This window comes from Neopelma chrysocephalum, unplaced genomic scaffold, assembly GCF_003984885.1.
Source record: "Neopelma chrysocephalum unplaced genomic scaffold, ASM398488v2 Primary Assembly neopelma1_103b, whole genome shotgun sequence".
Taxonomy (NCBI): domain Eukaryota; kingdom Metazoa; phylum Chordata; class Aves; order Passeriformes; family Pipridae; genus Neopelma; species Neopelma chrysocephalum.
The window spans coordinates 5,469,205-5,488,457 of NW_020897767.1; the positions used below are offsets into that span (position 1 = coordinate 5,469,205).

The 19,253-nt window shown below is 38.5% G+C and overlaps 1 protein-coding gene across 1 annotated transcript in view; it reads left to right on the forward strand.

The window, feature by feature from the left end:
- LOC113973625 (von Willebrand factor D and EGF domain-containing protein-like) overlaps positions 1-19,253 on the forward strand; it is a 178,579-nt gene that overhangs the window by 157,722 nt on the left and 1,604 nt on the right. The window contains exons 26-28 of the mRNA XM_027695986.1: positions 4,493-4,588; positions 5,725-5,820; positions 12,919-13,016. Of these exons, the coding sequence (XP_027551787.1) occupies positions 4,493-4,588; positions 5,725-5,820; positions 12,919-13,016 (290 nt within the window). The remainder of the gene's footprint in view (positions 1-4,492; positions 4,589-5,724; positions 5,821-12,918; positions 13,017-19,253) is intronic.

Here is a 19,253-nt window from a genome sequence, read left to right on the forward strand (position 1 = left end):
GAGCCTGGTTTAATATTCCCTCTATTTTAAGAGGGTGGTGGTGAAGACTGTCTTATTTCAATAAAATTACAAGCCTTTTGCTAATTATCACAATCTCCTTCAGTGAGAAAAGGTGTAATGAAGTACTTACATCAAAAGGTGGCTTAGGTTCAACTAGAAAAGTTTTTGTCTGATAATCTACAGAAGCAGTGGCAGTCTGAAGGAAATGTCTGACTTTTTCTATTCACTGTAAACTAGTCAGCAGATACTGCAGGCTAATAGTGTGACTGTTACAGTCACTTCTAGTATCTGCAGTCCAGCAAAGCATGCCCAGTGCTTAACTTTGCCCCAAGTCACTTTTGGCTTTGCATAACAGGGATATTTTGCTTAATACTGTGTATATTTTAGGGAGACTGTTAGTGTAGATCCAAGGGAACAAGAGTAAGCAACAGAAGACACTGAAATTGTGGGCGTCCATCACTGGTGCTACTTACACAAGGAGGACAGACTTCACTTTACACACAACATTGCAGGTGTTGGTTGGTTTTAGTAATCTCTGGAAATATTTATTTTGCAGGCAAATTCTTCCCTTTGTTTAACAAAGCAGAAGGACTGGCTATCTTAAAGATGTCAGGGCTGAAGAGTTGAACTGTGGAGCTTCATGGAGGTTGATAAAAAGAGTTGCAAGAAGCACTTCACTGGGTCAAGTGAGCCTGGAGGGGATAAGCCATGAAAAGGGTCGCAGGAAATTTTAAGTAATTGCAAGGTCAAAATGCATTAAAGCCATCAAAGAGAAATGGCTGCTGCATAAAACAGAAAGCTCAGCAACTTGTGAATGCCTTTCATCACACAGAAAGATGGCACATGTTTTTTATGATGTCCTGTGCAACACCTATGTTTTATCTTAACACCTGCAGCTGGTTGTTACCCAATCAAAATCACCCTTTACATGAAATACAATGTGTAACCATGCTTTTTCTTTAACCTGCCTTGTCACCTTCAACATAGGCTTACCTTATCTAATACACCAGTTTTGGAAAACATAAGATCATGGAAGTCTTGTCTAGTTTTAAACAGTGGCCTTAAACGATTGTGGTGCAGTAGAGTCACTATTGCATATGAAATTGTGTGTGGAAATGTCAATGTTGACTGTAAGGGGAATGGGATTAAGGCTTTAGTGACACTTACTGACTTCCAGCAAGCTTGCACTCAGTATGTGTAGGTAGTACAGGACTCTCCCTACCCCCAGTGATACACCCTACCAAAGTGCATCAAAGGGAAGAGACAAATGTGTTTTTATCCATGTCATTAGGGCCAGACCCCAAGGCAGATGGAAAACTTATCAAACCACTGTTGTCTCTGGGTCAAGATACCAGGCTTTTTTTAAGGGGAGGGCAAAAAAAGAAATGTCTTTTCAAAGTCATGCCAGTGCCTGGGAGGATTGCAATAATTCGTTTTGCTCTCCTAGTGTCTGATAATTTATTTAGTTTTCCTGGGAGACGCTGTAACATTTTTGTTTGCTATTTTGAAATTGGAACTCCTCCACAGAGGCCAAGGAGTGGGACTAAAGAGGATCCGAACTAGTTATCATTAACAAATGTTGAAGTCTGTCTGATGGGTATTGAGATGGAATTGTATTTAAGAAAGTTAAAGGGAGAGAGAACAAGGTGGAGATGTCAGGCAGGAAAAGGGGTGAGATAACACTGCATTCATTCACATAAAGGTGCTGTGAATTCCTTGGCAAGAAGAGAAAGTATCTACCCCAGAGGGCAGGCAGGCAGAGGTGTTCCTCCAGTTCAGAACTTACTTGAACCCTTAGTTCCCTTTGAATTGAACTCCTTTGAATTTATCACAGAAGTCAGAGATGCCATAAGTAATAAAGGCAGTTCATGCTATATTTTCATAGCTACCTGGTCATTTGTAAGGCAGCTGAACAAAGAAAGAGAGAAATGGATCCCAAGTTGAAAGTTAGCTTGAACTTGTGTTTTATTCAGATCAAGACTGGACCTCACCTGTTGAGGTTTTGCCGAATTACGGTGAAAATTGAGCTGGAACAAGTGCAGTTATACACATAGTGAGAAATAGAAGTTAATGAAAAAACAATGTCTCCTTGCAACTGAAGAAAGATTCTGTTGTACAATTTAAAATGTCTGCTATCAGTACAAAGCAAGTAGGAATGTGATTATTTGTGTGAGGTTCAAAATATACAGAAAATGTGAGAGACAAAACAAAAGGGAAAAAAAAGGAGAAATATCCATTTGAACAAGTGCTACTGTCCTTAGTTACTTTTTCTTGACTTTACTTTTTAAGAGGTGGATGAAAGACATTGTACAAGTTTCATATGATCTCAAAAACAAATCTATAGTTTTTGGGACAGCAGGTTAGCATTGGGAACACTATGGTCCATCAATATCACAAAGCATAAGGTCCTTTGCAATCTAGAACCAAACTTTATGGTTTGGGATCATCTTTTCTAAATTCTGAATGTCCAAGCTGCTTCATAATTGAAATGTCAAGTCAAATACAACACAACAGAAGACTGTGGGTCAGAAGTCTATTATTGGAGATATGAGATCAAAAGGGAGAGAAAAAGGACGAGGCAAAATAAGAGATTAAATGATTTCAGAGTTATGGCTGCCATGACATTTTGAACTCATCCCAGGTTTTAACTAGTGGTTGCAGCATTTTTTGATAGCTCAGCAAGAACTGTGGATCCCTGTTAGCCTTAGTAAGCAGAGGCCAAGATTACGGCATGGATCAGGAGAGATGGAGAAAGAAGGAAATAGAGGATGACAGTTTAAGGGCTGGGATCCAAGCAGCTCCTATAAGCGTGGGCAAGTCTGCCCTGCTTAAGGGCAGGTCACTATGCTGAGGGATCCAGGAGTCTTGGCACAGAACAAAATGCAAATGTGGCAGCCAAGCAAGAGCAGCAATATAGTGCTAAAAGCTACCAGTGCAGCAGCATCTGGACCGAAGGGATAGGCCAGGACACAAAGTGCCACAAAAGCAATATTTCAGTACATCAGAGGAATAATTAGGGAACCTAAATCTACCAAGCTAAAAATGCCTGATCGTCCCTGAGAGAGGAACAGAAGGTTATTCTCCCATCAAATAACAGTTGCTGTATTTTTGCATGCTATTTTTTAGTAATCATTTCTATTTTGAAGCTCCTTTCAGGATTCCACCTTATACAGTAAAGGTCTGAGGGAGGGTTGTGGTAGTTCAGAATCCTGTATGTAGTGATGACTTGAAAATCAGAATTGCTGCAGCATTAGCATTCAAGTTCTGTTCTTACTGCTGATGTGCTAAAAGACATCACAACCTCAAGGCTAATGAAGGCACTGAAATGCTGTGCTTTAGCTGTCAGCCCCTCGGTGCCTGCAGAAGCAGGAAGCTGCTCCCTGCTGAGGAGGAGCTGGGTGCTCCATAGCCACCCATCTCTGCAAGCAGGGAGGGCTGGCACTGGTTACCACTGCTGTTAATGAGTCACTGGCAAATCCTCTGTATGTGTAAAGCTTCAAACATGGCAGGAGCCATTCCACACAAATGTGTTCTCACACCTTCACTGCCAGACTCCTCCTGACTTGGCTCTCATACCCCAGTCCAGACACTTGCTGTGTAACATGGCTTTTTGTACTCCATTCACTTATCAAATGCCTTCTTCAATGTGAAATGCAAATCATTCCCTCTCTCATCATACCAGCACTGCCATGTTTCTGAATTATCCTGCCTCTGATGGGTCCTTCCTGCACATACCCTAAGAGGCAAGGAGAAATAGGAGAAGAAGAATTTGGGTATCTACCTATAACAAAGCAGGTTGGGATTGCAGATATTTGACTTACCAGAACAGTGACATTTTAATGATGGATGTTCTAAGACAACACTGATAAATACAGCTTAATGTGAGACACAAAAGTTAGAGATGAGATTCCTAATGAAATCAACAAAAAAATCTTTGGTTTCCTGTGGTTGGAAGAACAGCTTTTGATTTTATTTGTATGAAAGAATAAAGTAAAAAGGTAAGTAACTTAACAAATAATGACAAAAAGACAATGGAGGAATAGATCTGTTTAGTGTTTATGCTTGATTGAATGCAAAAAACATACCCAAAATTGTGTGAAAACAATCTATCCTCTTCAAGTCTTTTCTTATCCAAATGAACATCTGAGAACATGAATGAGGAATTTTCCAGTGAGGAAGTGAAAGCTCTGACAAGCACTTGGCCTGCCCACTTGCTTTTCTGAGAATCTTTTTAATCAGTGCCTCTCTGCTTTTTCTGTTGAGGCAACTCTTACTGGAGATTCCCCAAAGAGTTTCCACACAAGGCACAGCATTTTCTGGAAGGATTTATGGGAGTTATCAAGCCTTTGTGTTTCAGATTCTCAAATCCAAATTACTTTCCAGTTTTTTAATTACAAGCAGATGAACCTGCTGCAGGGAAGCAAGTAGGTCTCTGCTAAAGCCTTCCCTCATTTTCCAGCTACCACATTCTTCCCTTGATATGTTCCTGCAGGTGTCTGTGATCCCACGTGCATGAATGGAGGGAAATGTGTCCACCCAAATGTCTGTGACTGCCCATCTGGTTGGAGGGGAAACCACTGCAACAAACGTAAGCACCTCTACAGCCCATCAAACAGATTATTATTACTTGGGCCAGTCAACATCAGTTGTAATCTTCTTTTAATGCTAAAAAACAATATAGTGAATAAAATCTGTTTCGCTACTTCAGCAGTTTGAAGAAAGCTGGTTTTAAGTACAGGTAGTATAAAATATAAACAGTTGATGCTTGCAAAGGAGAAAAAGCTGTGTAGGGGAACCCTGGTTCTGCTTCATGCAGCTCTGTTATACATCTTGTTATGGAAATTCATTTTTATAGTATTAAACTTGAAGCATTGATTTTATGTTGTAACAGCTTCACATATTTTGTTATATTTTGCAGAGAAATGTCATATATTTCAAAATACAGAACTATTTAAAGCCTGCTATAAAACCTTCCAGACTGATGTACTCTCAAGGTCATTGGTGCATAATTTGGAGAATGACGTGTTCTTACTCTGTAACTCTACCAGATCTGACTACAGTTACATAAAAATGTAATTAAAAAAAACCCCTCTCACCCTGCAATATTTTCAAGGAGCATTTTTCCTTACATGGATATTCATTACCATGAAGTTGACAGATAAACTGAATAAATTTATAATGATGATGACATCCTGTATGTAAACCAGATTAAAATATTGGCTTTTTACCCTTTGGGTCCTGATAGTAAATATGATTTCAGAACCAGTGGTTTGAATTTATAATATTAATAATTTATTCAGAAATACTGAAGGAAGGAAGTGTCTCTCACACATATACACCAAACTGTGCACTCTTTCAAGATCTCTGAACAAACAATATATGCAAAAACATATCAAACTTTACTATGAAAATATTTATTTTTTACATGGAAATGTAATAGGCATATGGCACACATGAATATGTCATACGGACATTATTCTCAGCTGATGGTGAGCTGAGCATTAGAAATTGCAAGTCTCCCAGTAGACGGTCATCAAAGATAAATTTCTTAAGAAGAAAATATCAAGGAATCCTGAATACTGATTATGTGATGAACAGAACACGTTCACTCCTCTGGAAGTTAGCCATATGGAACAAAGCCTAGCAGGTCACCTTTCAGACAGACCTTGAGCACACAGATATATCACGTACATCTTCTCACTTGTTTCATGTCAACCTGTTCAGCTGTTTGCCTGCAGAAATGTCTGAATGGTGGAGAATGTGTCGGTCCAAACATCTGCGAGTGCTCCCGAGGATGGGTGGGAATGCTGTGCCAGACCCGTAAGTGACCCTTCATTTACCACAGCTCTGTAACCATGCACATAGCACCGGAGATTTTTATGCATTAAATTCTCTCCTACGTGTATATTGTGTTAGGTTTATGGCTGAACTCGATCATCTTAAATGTCTTTTCCAACCTAAATGATTCTATGATTCCATTATGTGTAAAAGTCAACCATAACATGATTAGCAACTAAATTCTGCTTTTTATTTGTCAGAACTGTCCTATGCTGCCAGTAAAACTATTACTTTCAAAGACAGTTCTGGACTCAACATCAGCATGAGAAAGAGCCCTGACTCATCTTTTCATTATGTGGATGATGAGCTCAACCTGTCAGACAAAATAAATAGTTTTTAAATTCAATAATTTTAAATATAAGGCAAAAAAAGAAAGAGTCAAGGAGAAAAGGAAATACCTAAGCACAGAAAGAAATCCTATGTATCTGCCAACCTTAGAGCCACACCCTGTAAATCCTTCGTGTTCAGACTGCCCACCAAGATGGCTGGAATTATTTGCATTTGAAGGGTTTGGAAGACCAGAAAAAGGAAGAGACCTGTTATTGCCTGTTACAAAGAGGGTCACTTCAGTTTGTGTCTGCTATTAGCTTTACAGCATGAGGAGATGAGGAAAATATCAAGGTATTATCCCCTTTAAAGGGCAATCTTCCTTTCCTCTCACACTCGCAGAGCATAATTACTTATGGAAATCTTTTGTCAGTGAAATCCCAATGGCTGTGTAATTGTTTCTTTGTGCCAGCTGTCTTCTAGTTCAAACATGGGGATGTTTAAAGTTATTTATTCATTGGTGACATACTCTTGACTCAGTTTATTAAATAAATAAACAAATGATGCTTGTTCCTGTGAAAGACAAGTAAGGCTTGCTGTCATTAACAATTTCTGCTGTCCTATGCAGGCACACAAGCCCAGGTAACTTTTTATAGATCTATCTAACCTTTGGAACTTTGCTCCAAATCCCTTCACTTGCTAATCACTCGGGTTTTACTATTTCTTCCCATGTTTTCACTGTACTGGGAGGTTAAATAATTTTTTTTTTTTTTTTTTGTCCAAAAGGATCTGGCTGAAAATCCCAGGTCCCACAGCAAACCCAAATAATCACCAAGTGGTTGGAATTTCTGGGTTTTTAAGGGGAAAGAGAGAAGACTATTTTTAGAGAGCAGATGGTGAGGTCTTATAATGTTGCTCCAGGGTATTTACAGTAAGGCAGGGGTGAAGCAGGGGAACAGGAAAGTCTTCATCCTCACAGATGTTAGGCAGAAAATTTTGCACAGAAGTGTAACCCCTGAAAGCAAGTCGGATTTTATGCTTTAATGGGAGGTTATTCCCTCAAATCCAGAACTCAATGAAAAATGTATTTACCTGCCTAAATATAAAAAGCCTCCTGAGAGCTTCCCTTTCTCACCTTCCCCTCAGCTCTGGCACTGCCATGCAAGCTGCTGACTGTAACCAACCTCTGGTTGCCTCTTTCTGTTGTCCCTGTTTTGCTTTGGCCCTTTTCCCATCTCCCAGCAGCACAGGGATAGTGGGCCAAATCCACACACTCTGCCAGAGCCAGTGTGTTTCTGGCAAGGAGGTGTTTGGTTCATCTCACCACTCCCCTGTGCAAAACTGCTTTGTCACATTTAAGCTCCTGAGGTTTCCCTGTGCTCAGCATCCCCTTCTTGCTTGGATGTGTGTGCCCAAATTCTGGGCTTCACTAAAGCATTAACAAGGCTGAAGATGGCCTTGATTTGCACACTTTTACTACAGACTTTTGCTGTTAAACTCAGCAACAGAGCAAAATGTTCACATTTTAAGATAAGAAAGCAGTAGCAACATATTATTCATTATATTCAAATATTAAGATATTTATTATTTATACTTATCTATTCTATAACATTGTATTGAAACAATAACTATTGTTGATTATACTATATGTGAATCTAATACTATATATTATCTAGTAATTCTATATTTTTCATGTGATTAATCTCAAATGCTTCCATTTTATTAATCTCACTTATTTCCATTTCACAATGTAAATATTTCATCTCACTCTACAAGTAACAAACCGAGGATAACTTTTCTCAGCAATCACTGTACCTTCTCCATTATCCAGAATCCATTATGTCTGGATTGTTTCTCTGGGTTTTTTTGTAGGGTAGGGAAAGATTCATTAACCCAAGCTTCATTCTTTGTTTGCAGCCTGTGGATTCACTCAGCTGCCCTTATTGGGATGGCAGAGATGGAAATGCAGATATAGGTTTCATCTACACCTTGAACTTCATTTTTTCCTCATTTTTTCCTAACACACATCCAATAGGGTGGCTAAACAAAGGATTTACAGAGACTTCCACTACTATTTTCTGGATGCTTTTCAGATGGAATAAATTGTTTCAGTCCTCTCTACTGAGATAGCCAGAGTAGGCCATTAAGCCAACAAAAGAGACAATGGACCAATACTAAAAATTTATATTGGACATCTACTTTTCATTTGTCTTTAAAAAGTCACAGATCACCTTCATCAGTGCAGTTTCTAAGCCTACGTGGACAGTTCAAGAAGACATTTGGAGGCAGCAGTAGACACAGCTGCCACAATAAATCTTCTCTAAATCTTTTCTCTTCAGCCTTCTACAAAACCAGAAAAAGCAAAACATGACATTCTCTACTTTTAGGTCTCTAATAACTAAATTAAATATTTACAACTGAAAATACCAATGGCTCAGATTTTCTCCCACCTTTCACCAGGATAAAAAGACATAGATCTTTTCTTCAAGTGATAGCCCAAAATGCTTCAGTCTTCCATCAGACAAACCCAGTGGCTGTAATGACGATTGGCAATGTCTAAGTCGGGATAATTTTATGTCTAAAATATTTTGAAAATGCCTCAGAGAGACCTCTGTAATATCAGAGGTCTTCACCACACATTAAGGAGCTTATATCTAATTTGGAACAGGTCTGATGCATTTTGGGGATGGAATACAGAAGCAAAAACTCTACCTCTTTCGCAATGATGCACAATGAAATTGCATGTCTGTGTAATGCAGTGAATTATGATTTCTTAATGCTACAATCAGCCAAACTCACAATGGCATCCCAGAGACATCTGTGCAGGATTGTTTATTTGCAGTTTCACCCATCTCTGGCTACAGCTAAACTAAAGAATTTGGCAAGATTAAAAGAAGAGACTTCTAGGAGACACTGGTAATGGATAAAACACAATAGTCTTCCTTTATCAGACTGTAAACAAAGAGGTCAGTCAAAAGAATAGTTTTCTTCCCCACTCATCTGTAACTGAACAGAATGGCTTCTGAAAGAGAATCGATAAAATAGGTCATTTGTCCCAACAAATAAGGTGTATGGTGGAATACACACATTATCCTTGATAAATACCTATGACTTTGAGGAGCACAGTTTAAGGAATAATGGTCAAGTTTCAGACTGTACCGCAAATGGAGGGAAATAGACTTTTGGAAGGATAGGTTAAAAAAAGTAATTTGAAATATTCAAAATGTCTCAACTGCAGAAACCAGAAGCTTTATAGATTAGGTTTCTTCTATTAGAAGATATTTTTTTTACTCTTGTTTTTAGCTTTCATGACAGCAGCAAAAACATTCAAAAACTTCCTTCTGTAAAAAGAAAGAAACAGTATCCAAGGGTCACCTTGTATTCCCGTTAGGGCTTTCCTTCCCATTCCATATTAGATATCCAGTCTAAAGCTCCAGCCTATGAGCTGGAGGGAGGCAAGGCTTCCCCTTGCCTCCCATGGTGGTAACTCATATCTCTATTTTCATGAGCTGGGAAAGAAACATTAGACCAAATAAGTCAACACCTGGCAGTACAATCTCATTATCCCAACAAATATAGCCAAAACACAACCCAGTACATTCAGAAGGCGTCCAGCCAGGAGTATAAATCTGTTTTTTAAGGCCCTGAATGCAGCATCAAGGTATAATTCTGATAATTAATTATAAAGTATAAGAAGGTTATAGTTGTGAAGGATCTTCATCATTAAAATTCATGCTGCTATCTTCTGTTCTAATATTATTGAACCCATACCGGCTCCTCATTGCCCTTCAGAATATCTTCTCTTTATTTGCATGTTATAAGTGTCAAGCTTATGGCCTTATAATTTCCTCAATATTCTCCCCCATTCTCTCTCTGCCTTGAACAACAACTCAGGCAGGCTTTCTTCCAGCCTTCTTGTGTAACCCTTTCAAACCTTAAAAAAATCAGAATATTCTTTTGAAAAGAGTGTCGTCCCCATGCAAATTATAGCTCTGTTCTTTTAACATGCGGGGATAAATCTCTTTCTGTAATTGGCATTTATTGATTATAATTTTAACATAAGCTTAGCTTGCTAAGTGACTTTGCTGAATTTGTACAGGATAATGCATACATAGCCAGTGTCATTTTTAGAGGCTTAGAGGCTTAGCATCCCTTGTAAATACATTTATGAAATCTTCATTTGAACTTCAGCTATGTTATTATCCCCTGTGATGTCAATTCCAATTTTCCTCCAAAATGTTTTCAACTTTTCTCCTGACTGAGCTCTTGTTTTTCTGAGCACTACAGGAAGAAGCAGGAGGTGGACATAGAGAGACAGGTAGGTAGCAAAGGATGAAAAAGGAGGGAATAGTTTCCCTCTCTTTACTTTGTTTGCACCAGAAAAACCACAGGTAGAAAAACAAAAAAAAAAGCCTAGTACCTTATCTAATGTCTCTTCTTCTGCCCATGTCTACCAGAACACCCCCAGATGATATAGGGGTCTATAGAAAAATCTTTACATTACCTGTTCTTATTTGATCCAGTACCAAACTGAAAGGAGAATCAGGTTCCATTTTCCCCCAGCCCAAGTTCATCTGAAATGAAAAATAGAAATTTATACAGTTGTCTCACTAATAAAAGTATCATACTGAGTTCTTTCTCTTCCTACTTATCATACAGAGGAACAAAACTGGAGTGGGCACAAGGAGACCCTTCTGCTGACAATGCTGACATGTTTTTGTTCCAGTGAATGAAACTTTTTCCAATTATAAATCTGAGCCCTTTCAAGGTTCATGGAGGAGCTGGAGAAGCAGTCAGCAGCCGATGAGCTCACTGTTCTAGCTTGAGTGTCATTCCATCCCTCCTCTGCCCCATCCACACCCAGAATTCAAACTTGGCCTTCACCTCCCAGAGGAAGGAGAAATTCAGAAGTTTGTAATTGCCCGTTCTGGATCTTAAGGAATGTTTTGCAACAGACACCTAAAAAACCATGTTTTCTTCTTAAAATCTTGTTTCAAGAAAACAGCACTTTTACCTTTTCGAAACATCAGAAATACATCAACTAGCTCATACACTAGGAAGGCAAGTTCCCAGCTCCAGGTCACTGGAGTCCTACAGCAAATCACCATTGACACAGCTGACTTTTCAAACAGGAGCACCAGAAGGTCAGCAGCACATGCAGGTCTCTGTGTGTTCTTGTTCTGGACACGTTATAGGTCAGTGGTTCTGACACAACATGAACCCTCAGTACCTGACTGTGCTCGTAAGGGTGAGAGCAGTTTGCAAAGCTGTTTACAGCCTCTCCTCTTTAAGATGTGTACAGTGGCAGTAAGTCTGGTTCTTCCCTTCTCTGCCTCATAGCTAGCAGGTCTGAAGTTTGCTGTAGATATTTGGATTTTAATGTTCCCTACTCTGGCAAAATCTCAGCCTCCTCACTGAATGTTAGCTGCCATGGTAACCTGACAGAACAAAACCAATACAAATTCCAGGTGTTGTTAAACATCTTGCCATTGGCCTCCCAAGGTCATTATAACAATTATTATAACTCTGAGAATCACATCTGGAAGGCTTAGGATCTCATAGTGTTTCCTAAAGAAACTTCACTACCCTGGTCTATCTCTGAGACTGCCGATCTCAACACAAAGGATTTGCACGAACTCAAATCTGTGTCAAAATCAGAACCTAAGTCCAATAAACTGACAGTGTGGAATCCTTAAGCCTCAGAATTTCTTAAAGTTAATTTTCTGTAAAAAAATCCCTCATGGGTATACAGCAAATTCATTCAAAACCAGTGGAACATTTTGGTCTATGATGAAGGTGATGGTGTAGGATCACAGACATGGGTCTACTTTATTTTCAGCTCTGTCTTAATGGTGCATGGTTGGCAGCTTCCTATATGCCTCTGCCACACAAAAAAATATAAAAATCCACTTGTTGATTCACTTCTGACCAGTTTTGAAGGCATTTAATTTGACTGCCTGTAACTAGGATACAATATTCTGGCAATATTTATGGAAGGTTTAACTCATGAGATCTAATTAAAATACTGTGACATGTGTGTTCTTCTTGATTTGGTGCCCTATGAATTGGCTGTTCTCTTTCCTCTATGCCAAAACAATGTCATAACAATAGAAACTGCTAATGAGGATAAAAAACTAGCTGAAATTTGATTAATTATTTTTTCTCTCTTAAAAAAAAAAAACCACTGATTCTTTTATTAACAGAATATCTTCACATTAATGGGCCTCTATGAATACTAGACTATGGCACTCTAAATAAGATAAAAATGTTTTCTGATTCCTTTTTCCTTGGGATAAGTAGCTTGTTACTGGTTCTGTGTGCCCATGAAATCACATGTTCCTATACCCTGGTTTCCAGAGGTGCAAAGTGTACAGTTCATCAAATTCTCCCATTTATTTATTTATGGTGTTAGCATCACCTTTGAAAGTACATCTTTAACATATGTTTTCATCTCAACTCGAGACCCCATCTTTTAACAGCTCTTGTTGATTTTGATTGGAACGAAAGAAAATCAATTTTAGCACAAATCTTACCCAAACATCAATGCCCAGAATGTATCCTGGCTTTCAAAATTAGGCCTCGAACTGATCCATTTCCAACTGAGCCGAGGCTATTACTTTGCCACAGTCTTCCCTTTCCCCGTCATTGGGAAAAAAGAAAAAAAGTAAAGGAAGTGGTAAACATAAGAGACACATAGGCATAAAAAGCCTATGAAAAACCATCTTTAATTTTCAAGAGCATCTAAATATTCAGTTCCTAATGAAAAGACTTAAAATAAATGTATTTCTAAAAATCTTTGTCTTTCATTTTTAGCGCTTTGTGAGCAAAAATGTCTATTTGGAAGCAGATGCATAAGACCAAATGTCTGTGCTTGCAGAAGTGGCTACACTGGTTCAGCATGTGAAAAGAAGGTAAGGTCCAAACCCACTGACTCTTATAGTAAGGACAAAAGTATTCAAATGTAACTGAAATTGTTTACTGGTAAATGGATTAGAGTTTTGTTAACCTTATGGAAGATGTAAATAAGGTTATAGAATATTTTAAAGGAAGTTTAATAGCTGATCAGCTGCAAACTAACCCTGTATCCAAGTTCTAGATAAAATTTTCTCCTATGGAACGGTTTAATACTTCAAACACAGAACCCTGAAAAGATGTGTCTATTCTGGTAGTTGGGGTCATCCTTAATACAGTGTTCCAGTCCAAACCCACTAATCATCTACAGAGAAAAACCTGGAGAAAAACATCCAGTTGCAGTCCAGGCAAGTCTGGAACCTTTTTGAATTGCAAGGACAACCTGCTCCTCCCTGCTAGACACTCCTCACTTGCTTTTCATCTCCCCGCCTTCCTAACTTTGCCTCCTGTTCACAACATGAAATCTCAGGCCTTGCACCCAGGAGGTCTATGAGCAAAAATTACTCTTGTTCCCTCCTTCTCCATTCCAGTTTCCGAAGTCCACAGACAAGTCATTTCTTCCTGTTGAGCTTGACCTCAAACTCTGCATCAAATATCACTACAGAGCTACCCAAAGGCAAAACACCAAAGCATTCTCATGATCAGAGGGGGATCTTTGTTACTTCTCCAAGTAATTTTGTTAGAAGCTCTTTTCCAAGATGAGTCCAGTTCATGCAAATATGTTTTGTATGAATTTGAAAAGCATTGAGTTGAGAAATAAGATATGTCCAGAAACCAGAATGGTTTGCAAGGTTATAGATCATCCGACAGCTGGGCTTGACCTGACCATCACTTCAATTTATGTCCTCAAGTCAAGTTTATGCCCTGCATCACCACTAAGACAAAACTGTTTGAGTTTTTTTAAGCCACAGTCATTTCCTGTAACTCAAACACTATTCCACTATTCCACTTGACTGGCCCAATTTCCACATCTCCAAACAGGAGGGTTGCTCTTTCATTTACCTACACTGAAAGGCTGGGGGTAAAAATCAACGTATTTTCCTTTCAATTACACAAAGCATTAAGGGAAACCATGAAAATCTATTCAGATAGTCACTTAATTCTGTTAATGATAATTAGATTTTAATATCACAATTAAAGTTCTGTATAGATTTTCCTAACAGGTACATTCTCAAACTAAACTACAGCTCCTACACCAATACCGAAATGTGGCTGATGTAGATAAGATGAGTAAGTGTTGTAATTTGCCATATATAAAAAAAACTATTAAACAGGTTGGCTGTGGCCTAGGAAAGTGAGGTGCACATTTTCTCAAATAATTAACAGAAGAAGTCTAAATGGAAACAGGGATAAGACAAGATAAACTGGAATTATTCTCTGCAGGTGCTTATATCCAGGAGAATTCCCTTGGTAGGTCAAGATTTGCCCTTTTGGATCCATCAAACCAAGATTCCCAGTATTGCTTTAGAGCGTTATTCTAGTTGTGGATGTGCAAAGCAAGATATTTGTCATTTCACAAATGAAGTGGAATTCTGTTGCACTTAAGAGAAAATACTAAAACATGAATAAACTATTACACACTAAATCAGTCCTGAAAGAAAAATAAAGTAGAAAAAAAGAAAACTTTGCAGATAGTGTATGTTCAAAATGCCAAGTCATCAGTGGCACATGTAAACACACGTGTCTCTCTGGCAATGATTCATCTCACATTTTTTAAGACTGTTTGAAGCACTCTTCATTTTCAGGGCTTATTCTGCAGAAATACTGATTGGCCACGCTGATATGGACGTGCATTGCTTTGATGTGAGGAAGGAAATGTTCTGAATAAAAGGGACTTAACAGGTTTCCTTCAATCCATGAGCCTTGCTGAAAGCTAGAATCAAAGCTAGTAATTAAAATTATGGATTTCACGGTGTCTAATTTAAATTACATGGCTTATGTTATATGAAAGCAAATGAGCTACCCCTGCAAAAAATCAAAATTATGAGACATCAAAATACAAAGATCATTTACTAGCATGGATTATAGTAAATTGTACACATACCCATATTTCTGTAAAAAAGTTGGGACAATAGGCCTCCCAAAAGTTTCTTTATCAGACTGGATTGGGTTTAAGCAAACAATCTGAGTAGGCTTTAATCAACTCCTTCTCCAAACCTGTCAGTCATGGAGATCTCACAATTTATCTAAGTAGTTGTTTAATTATTTGACTACATTATTTGAGCACAGTTTTGTTTTTCCTAACACTAAACATAAACCAAATCTGTTGCAAGTAAAACTGATACTTCTTGGGGCAACCTTGATGGGAAAAGTTAGTGCCTGCTGCCTGATTTTATCCCATTTTCCAAAGCTAAAACAGTCAAGCTGCAAACCTTGTTCTCTGTTACTTGTCTAAACTCCAGTTTCTCCATGTCCTTCCTGATGTGCTGTAGCCCAGCAGCTGCCTCCCTGTGTGGCTCTCCTGTCTCTGATTAATACATTTACAGCAAGAGATTTACATTTTGCTGTGACAGCCTTACTACCAGCTCAGTCTTTTCCACAGTCCTGACACCTTATCACTTATTTCCCATTTGGCATTTGTGCAGTTGACTTTTCCTCTGAAAGCACCATCTTTATTGTCTTTACTTAATTTTCTCTTATGGATTTCAAGCTGTTTCACCCATTTATCAAAAAGATTTTTAATTCTAAGCCTGCTTGCACAGCATCCAAGTGCAACATTGTTCAAAAATGTGACATCTCATTGTCTAAGACATTAATGAAAGTGGAGAATAGTAGAAAACTCAGGGCCTACAGACTTGATAAAATTATTCCTTGATAATGCTTTCTCAAACAGGCCTTGCTCCTTACTTATTTGTTATGAATCATACTTGCTGGCACGACTGTCTGAGTCAGACCAGAAGCCTCTCTAAAGTGGAAAAACATCTGTTCTTTGTGGACAGAGTGGCTGCTTCCCTTACTAAGCTTGAGGAGCTTATAAATCGACTGTTCAATAATTTATGGTAATATCTCTCCAGATACCAACTTGATCCGAATCTTTGGCTGTCATTCTCTTACTTTTCCTTCTTTTTCCTCATGTAAAGAGATGTACTATGCTTATTGGGACTATTTGTATCCTTTGGGGGTTCTCAAAGCAATCACTGCTGCTTTAGAAACCGCATCCTTAAATATGCTGGGGTAACTGTGAGGATCTCTTGACCTGGAAAAGCTGCTTCATGTAAAGACCCTTTTATTTGCTAAGATGTTCCATATGGGGATTTAATACACAGTAGATAGTATCACATAAATTCAAATCCCAGTTTATTGCCCAGCCATTTAACCTTGTAAACAGACCTTAAATCTGACTTTTCTGAATTTAAATACTCAGTTCCTTACCTATTCTCCCTTGCATTCCTGTTCCCTTGTTAAATCTGATCATGTCAAACCTTTTGTCACATTTAACCTTTCTGAGAAGACTGAAGAAAAGGCACTGAGCACATTAGCCTTGCCTGTGTCATCTGCAACCTTCTCTCCTCCCTGCTGGATTCACCACTATCTTTTGCTGTGGGAATTAAAACTCATGCTTTGCTCTGTTTCTGTTATGAATCTTCAAATAATGGGAACAACACAGTAGCAGTGACATGCAAAAGTTGTGAAAAAAACTGGATTAAATTGGAGAGGAACAGTCTTTTCCCTTCCTTCAGCAGCAGCTGACAAGGGATGTTCCAGGTGACTGCGCCTAAAGCTAAGTGAATCCTGCCATCCTCCTTTTCCTAGGGAAAGAGATGCAAGGTAATTGCCTCTTTTAGGCAGTTGGGAGAGTTAGTGAAATCAGTTAAGGAGACTGATTTCTTCCTTTAAACATAATTTTTGTTCTTCAACTTATTCTCACAAAATTTGAGGGAAAAATTCGTTTTCAGCAGATTCTTTTTTCACAGTGTAGACTCAAACCACTAAGGAGACAGATGCAGGCAACTGGAAAAAAAAGACCTCGCTGCAGAACTTTTTTCCTACCATCTAAATAGTGCCTGAAGCCTGGTTTTGCCAGTGCATTTGGAAAAGCTGGATGGCCCATATTTGCCTAAACAAGTTAATTCCCCTCTCCCTGCTGTAATATTCAGTATCATTCCCTGTTGTGCAGATAAGGTTCCTGGAGGAACAATATACATTTCCCTAAATTATTCATCATCTACATCCTATTCCTCACATTTATATTGCCAATTGATTTGCAATTCATTTTCTGACATTTTTGGTTTACTTTGTTTTGGGCTTCTGCTAAACAAAGCCTGCCAACAGCATTCCTCGGAAGGCTAATGAACTTGCTAGAATAGCAATCACTCTCTTAGAAACCTTCTGCGTACTTTTAATTTGTATTGACTCTCTGAGAGATCCAGATAATTTAGCAAGTTTCGTGGCAGACATGAAGACAAATGCTCCTGCTGACTTTCACATTCAGAGCAGCCATTAGAGCACATTTATTCGGGGCTGCAAGGGGTGACCCAAACAAAACAGACTAAACAAACCTCATTTCCAGTGGAACTACAGTTAAAAACTTTGGCATTAGTCCCAAAAGAGACCAAGGCAATCACTGCATCATTTTGTACAACTGGGAGTTTTTCCTAAAGCTGAAATTGATATTGTATCTGTTGTCCTAACTGATACCATCACGTTTTCCTTGTTGTTTTTGCCTTCCTAAATGGATTAAAGTAATAGCATTAATTAAGCCGACAGAATTAATTTAAGTTAAACAATGTTATCTAGTTAGATATAAATGGTACATAATATTACCCTACAAGCTATCGTGATGGTGTATTTTCCCAATAAGAGTTTAAATATTAATGTGCTAAACTTGTCTGTCTGTTGAATATTTATTCTAAGACATAAAAGTACTGAGAAATGTAGCCTGTTACAGAAAATAATAATTAGAACAGGCATATCTTATAGCAAATATTTTAACAGTGGAATTTAGCAGTGAATTGAACAGCAACAGGACATTCATTGCCTAGGAATGAACCCAGTGGTTACCTCCCAAAGATTAAACATCCTATTGATTTCAGTACAGCCTGAAAACACATGATGTTTTTAATAAACAATTTCTCATATTAGGCAAGCCTTTGCTGCAGCTAGTGACCTTCACATCACTATTACTTTCTTCATTTATACATTGAGAGACATTAAACCACAAATCAGGGTGCTCAAGTTATACAAACTGTATTCAGCATCAGTCAATACACAAGTTAGTCATCTGCGGAGTTTTATGAAAATATGACTTGACTCTTTGTAAGTTATTTGACAAGTAAATGGAAGTAATATGAGGTTAGCAAGGTAAAGTCAAATGCAGCATTGAGCTACACATGTATGTTGGTCTGACTATTTACACATTACAAAGGAATCTAAGGGTATTTAATGCAATTCAAGCAAGAAAAAAGACTCTGACTTCCACATCATATCACCGAACACCTTCAACACATATCCTTGTTCACGTATTCAGGTTGAATTCAGAGGCATCATATTACACTCTAATTAATCTAGACCTGGAAGCACCCAAATGCCCAAATAATTCCACACAGAGATGTGCCCCACCAGGTGAACCTGCCTGCTCAGGTCCCTGCTAACCCGGGGATGGATGTCCATGTGTGCTCCACCCTATTGGTGACAGAAGCTTGTCTGGTTCTTAGAGGATTTAAAGACTGTGGTAATGCTCAGTGTGAATACTTAAATTCCCTTTTAGTTTCAGAGAACCTTATGATGGAAGAAAACTTACAGAAGTGTTCTTTTTGGACTTCTGGTGCTTTCCTGCAATAAAAGGATGTACTCTATATATTCTCCTTAAGACAGAAAAGTATTTCTGATTTGGAAATCACGGTGTTTTTCTTTAGTTCTCATTAGCTTTTCATGAATACAGGAAAGTTTTCCCTTAGGTGCTTTGGCTTGAATTGACACATGCCTTCAGAATGGAGTTTTGGGGTGGTTGCAGACAGATCTGTGTAACATGAATACTTAGAAGTCTCTGCCCTATTTGGTACTCAATATTGTGCTCCAACTTTCTTCACGTGATTCTACTGAAAGAAAGCAGGACTGGGCCTTTGCAGCGCATTAAATTTCATAATATGTCCTACTTTGTATATAAACATACATAAATATATATGTCCAAAGAAGGGTAAGGGAGCTGGGGAAGGATCTGGAGCACAACTCTTAAAATATGCAGCTGAGGGAGCTGGAGGGGCTTAGCCTGGAGAAAAAGAGCCTCAGGGGAGACC